This window comes from Egretta garzetta, unplaced genomic scaffold (assembly GCF_000687185.1).
Source record: "Egretta garzetta isolate BGI_Z169 unplaced genomic scaffold, ASM68718v1 scaffold217, whole genome shotgun sequence".
NCBI lineage: Eukaryota > Metazoa > Chordata > Aves > Pelecaniformes > Ardeidae > Egretta > Egretta garzetta.
Window position 1 is genome coordinate 296427 of NW_009260395.1, and position 5535 is coordinate 301961.

Below are 5535 nucleotides of genomic sequence, written 5' to 3' on the forward strand. Positions count from 1 at the left end.
GGGAGAAAAAAGAAAGGGGTTAAAAAAAAAAAAAAAAAAAAAAAAAAAAAAAAAAAGAAAAAGAAAGGAAGGAACCTCTCTTTTTCTCCCCCTTCCTTTTTTTTTTTTTTTTTTTTTTTTAAATTCCTGATTTTGTTTGTAGCCACCGCGTCCTCAATGCCTCTCTGAGCAGCGTCTAGCGAGCGAGCGGGAGAAGGCGAGACAGAGAGGCAAAAGAGAAGATGAGGATAATTTGCAGACAGCTTGTCTTGTTGTTTTCTGGCTTTTGGGGACTAGCAATGGGAGCTTTTCCTAGCAGTGTGCAAATAGGTAAGCGCTGCATTGGGCTGCGTGCGTGTGTCCAGGGGTTCAGTCCTTTGCAAAGTGAGTTGGAAAGGATGCTCTGAAGGCAGTTTGCAGATTTCTCCTCCACCGCTCAGCCCATTTCCCTGCCTGCACGAAAAATCCGCGTGTATTTATGTATGTATGCCTCCGTGTGTGTGTGTGCATGGACATAGATCTGTGCGTGCGTTCGCCTGCGGTAGGGAGGATGCTTGTCTTTTGCAGAACTCATTCCGGCTCCGGGCTGGGTGGGATCGGTAGAGGAGGAAGGGGCTCGGGGCTGATGCCCCTGGGCTGCTTCAGCCCCCTCCGGCACCTTTGCCCGGCTCCCGGAGGGGTGGCAGGTTACGGGGGCCGGGGGTTGCGGTAGCCGGCAGTGGTGGGGGGTAAAAGGCAACGCTGCCCTTCTTTCCCTTCTCGTAGTTGGAAAGTTCAGGATTTTGTAGATCTCTCCGTGTAGTCCTGTGCCCCTTCCTCACCCCTTTCCCATCGCCTCCTGCTTCCCTCCTTTCGGACGTGTTTCGGATGGGACGCAGCTATCTGAATTCTTTCCAGCTCAGCTCCATCACTGCATCATTTCTCGTGGACTTGTAAAGATGCTGCTAATAAGGCTGAGCTGCTCCCTGCCTGCACATGGCTGCAGAGGAGCAAAGTTCATTATATTCCTGTTCGGTGCAGATTATCCTACACCGGATTGGTTTGTTTTGTTTTTTTTTTTTTTTAACCCAGAAAGCATCATTCCCCTTAACCAGCCCGCCACTTAACGTAAGAGGCTGCTGAGTAGCTGATTTACCAGTGTGTTCGGTATCAGGGAGATGGAGGCTAAACACTTTCAAAGGTCACTGTAATCATGACAAATCTGGGTATTTGTGTATGAAAGGCTGGAAACTGAGAAGTCAGAAAAGAAGCATTAATGCATCAGGGAGGTTAAAATCGATTGAAGACAGTGATTTAAAAGCAGCGGTTGTGATTATGAATATGATTAGTTCCTTATCCATTAAAGTCTTAGGACTTGCTTTACTGTGCAGCCTTGGGAGAGACAGTTGCTTGGTGTTACCAGGTAGTAAGTAGCTTGCAAATAATTCACCCTTCTTCCTTTGCAAAGAATTCACCCTACTTCCTTTGCTTTTTGCTTTTTTTCTGTTTTTTGTAGGTGGTCTCTTCATCAGGAACACAGATCAGGAATATACTGCTTTTCGATTAGCAATTTTTCTTCATAACACCAGCCCCAATGCATCCGAAGCACCTTTTAATTTGGTTCCTCATGTAGACAACATTGAAACAGCTAACAGCTTCGCTGTAACAAATGCCTGTAAGTAAACATGCCATTGATCTGACCACCTTACGAGTAGATTTAACTGGAAATAACAGGAAACCACCTTATTGTCTTGCACTGGGAATACATCAGTGAGTCTCTCTCTGGCATAGATACCCTTTGCAGAAGAGCCAAAGCGGCAGCAGTCCTTGTTAGTTTCTAACTGAAGCAAAATCCCCTCTCCTGCCTTCTGCTGACTAACCTGATGTGACATTTACTTTAGTGTTATTACTGTAGTTTCTTGCTTCCCAGTTTCTATGGAGATGAATTTTGTTGTTGTAAAGAAAAATTATGAATGTCTCGATCAGTCCGTAAACCCCACAGTTACTCTTGTTTGCTTTTGGGTATGGCGTGCCTTGCGTGTATCTGAAAATATACGATAATATTTGTGCTCACAAGTGCTTTTCTAATGGCTGGAAAGGAGATAGGGAAGCAGTGGTGTGCAGGATAATATATCTGAGTTGGTTGATGCTGCAATTGATCTGGTGATGTCACTTGAGGCAGCCCTGCTCTTATATTCTAGGTTGTAAATGTCTCTTATCATCTCGTAATGCATACATCCTGTGGATATGTCTCTATGCACCTACACCGGATTGGTTTGTTTTGTTTTTTTTTTTTTTTTAATCCAGAAAGCATCATTCCCCTTAATCAGCCCGCCACTTAACGTAAGAGGCTGCTGAGTAGCTGATTTACCAGTGTGTTCGGTATCAGGGAGATGGAGGCTAAACACTTTCAAAGGTCACTGTAATCATGACAAATCTGGGTATTTGTGTATGAAAGGCTGGAAACTGAGAAGTCAGAAAAGAAGCATTAATGCATCAGGGAGGTTAAAATCGATTGAAGACAGTGATTTAAAAGCAGCGGTTGTGATTATGAATATGATTAGTTCCTTATCCATTAAAGTCTTAGGACTTGCTTTACTGTGCAGCCTTGGGAGAGACAGTTGCTTGGTGTTACCAGGTAGTAAGTAGCTTGCAAATAATTCACCCTTCTTCCTTTGCAAAGAATTCACCCTACTTCCTTTGCTTTTTGCTTTTTTTCTGTTTTTTGTAGGTGGTCTCTTCATCAGGAACACAGATCAGGAATATACTGCTTTTCGATTAGCAATTTTTCTTCATAACACCAGCCCCAATGCATCCGAAGCACCTTTTAATTTGGTTCCTCATGTAGACAACATTGAAACAGCTAACAGCTTCGCTGTAACAAATGCCTGTAAGTAAACATGCCATTGATCTGACCACCTTACGAGTAGATTTAACTGGAAATAACAGGAAACCACCTTATTGTCTTGCACTGGGAATACATCAGTGAGTCTCTCTCTGGCATAGATACCCTTTGCAGAAGAGCCAAAGCGGCAGCAGTCCTTGTTAGTTTCTAACTGAAGCAAAATCCCCTCTCCTGCCTTCTGCTGACTAACCTGATGTGACATTTACTTTAGTGTTATTACTGTAGTTTCTTGCTTCCCAGTTTCTATGGAGATGAATTTTGTTGTTGTAAAGAAAAATTATGAATGTCTCGATCAGTCCGTAAACCCCACAGTTACTCTTGTTTGCTTTTGGGTATGGCGTGCCTTGCGTGTATCTGAAAATATACGATAATATTTGTGCTCACAAGTGCTTTTCTAATGGCTGGAAAGGAGATAGGGAAGCAGTGGTGTGCAGGATAATATATCTGAGTTGGTTGATGCTGCAATTGATCTGGTGATGTCACTTGAGGCAGCCCTGCTCTTATATTCTAGGTTGTAAATGTCTCTTATCATCTCGTAATGCATACATCCTGTGGATATGTCTCTATGCATCCATACCTTGGTGCCAAATCATGTTAGTATCTGATCTACTTGATTTCACAGACCACCTCAACTGGAACAAACATTCTCTTCCTAGGATATATTTTATACACACCCGCACCCGCGCACACACAGATGCGTATACACCATGAGGGAAAAACAGAAAAAGAAATGCCCTCACCAAATGAAGTAACATTTACTCTTTTCTTTTTTGTTCGTTTTATTTTGTTTTTTAAACGGGATATAATTAGCTGAACTTCCTACATTTAGATCACCTCAGGGTCTTTAGCCTTGGTTAAAACACATGCTGTGGATACTGCTTAATCTCTGAAAGGAGCAAAGCATTATTTCTATTTATCTTCATCTATGTCAGGCTTATAAAAAGGAATTCAAGTTATTATGTAAGACAGTGGGATATAGTGTGGCAAAGCTGAAGACTGTAGGAGCATTACTACTTTGATGCCCGTATTTCAGGATTCTATAGGCTTTCCTCTGTGGCCTTTAAGTTTTTGAATCCCTGCTCTTCATTCAAGAGTGAACTGCCTCTGGAAGTAGATGCCCTAAGCAACGTTGCTGAGCGAGTTTAAAATAGAAACATACTGGAGAAGGTCTTACTGTTCATCGTGCCTTTAAAATACGTACTGTGTTTCTGCTTTCTCACAGCCATCTCTATGGCACTTTTTAATATGTAAACATCCAATGTACTGTGCAGTTCTCATGTATAATTCATTGAACGATTGCTAAGTTTATTTATATGAGTGTTTGGTACTCCAAGTTTGAGATGACCTTGCCACCTTATTTAACAGCAAAAGCTTCTGAGCTGCCAAAATGGCTCCATTCATTTTATGCAGGGAAGACTGATGTCCCATTAAGTGTGAATTCTATATTAAGCAACGTATTAGTTGTGTTTAGCGTGAAAATCAATATCAAATTCCATAAGGAGAAAACATTTCAAAAGGTGCTTTGAAACTGTAAGGAATCAGATCTGTGCAGGTGTAGTTCATTGAGGAAATATTACAGTGCATGTCAACTTTCGCAGGTGCTGTTTATATATTCCATGAAGACAAATGACATAGTAGCTTTTTTAAACTTTCATTTTTAGTGAAAGAGGGGGGGACCAAAATTTTTGTATATTGAAATCAGTAATTTTAGGTGAAGTCAATTATTTTAGATTCTGCCTACGCATCCCATTCTACCAAATAATTTCCAAGGCTATTGTTGCTTTTTGGATTAAGGTTATTGCACAGTATTTCCTTTTGAATGCTAGGGAATTAATTCCGATTTACATGAATTTAAAGTTGTCAAAAATTGAACCACTTCTCTGTGTAAGACTTACACCACAGATTCAAAAGGGGTTTGCCCCAAACTTTCCTCATTAGACTATTCGCAGCAGGTTCTTCTCTCTCATCCCAACCACCTTAGGTTATGTTTACCTTGCGTTGTTTTAACTGAGGAAAACCTGTCCCCTTGTATTTACTGTCATTTATAGAAATAATGATTCATAACCTGATCTTTTTTTTTTTTTTAACTGAACCCAGTTTCAGTTCCAAAGAGTTTAATGACTCAGAGATGATTAATCTGTACAGTATGGGGGGAGGCAGAAAAAGAGGGGGAAAGTAGAGGTGTATGTTTCTGTGTGCGTATGCTCATGTAATTCTGTACATGTCTGTATTAAATAGGTTTAATCCTACAGGCCTTATTTAAGTCTGTACTTCCCACTCAAACCAACCTGTATTTTTGCATTAGTCCAAGTTTGTATTTATTTCACATTTTGCAGTCTGGTGCCAATAATTTCACTGCTGCTTCTTTTTTAAAAAATTGTAATACTGAAGAATATATTTTAAACAACAGATCTCCTAATGAAATGTAGGCAAACTGACTGACAACTGAATGAACATATCGCATATCCCCTAAGCTAAATATGAGCAGAATCCTGCAAAAATCAATTGTCTGATAGCTGGAGGACACCAGCTTCCATGTGATTGAATTTGCTGGCTTGACAGAGGCTTCTAAAGCGCAGATGTGTGAGATTTTCTAACCTAATTAAAGAACCCCCACCATCAGCTCTGAATTAAGTGATTTCATGGCAATATGAAATGATAACTCTTTGCTG

The 5535-nt window shown here is 40.8% G+C and overlaps 1 protein-coding gene across 3 annotated transcripts in view; it reads left to right on the forward strand.

Annotated features, from left to right (window-relative positions):
• The first annotated feature begins 218 nt into the window (after window positions 1-218).
• Window positions 219-5535, forward strand: part of GRIA4 (glutamate ionotropic receptor AMPA type subunit 4) — a 234368-nt gene continuing 229051 nt past the window's right edge. For 2 of the 3 annotated variants that reach the window (XM_009643038.2, XM_009643039.2), the window contains exons 1-2: window positions 222-309; window positions 1475-1633. In XM_009643038.2, the coding sequence (XP_009641333.1) occupies window positions 222-309; window positions 1475-1633 (247 nt within the window). Of the gene's footprint in view, window positions 310-1474; window positions 1634-5535 lie in introns of all 3 variants that reach the window. The other variant, XM_009643037.2, reaches the window with a different exon arrangement.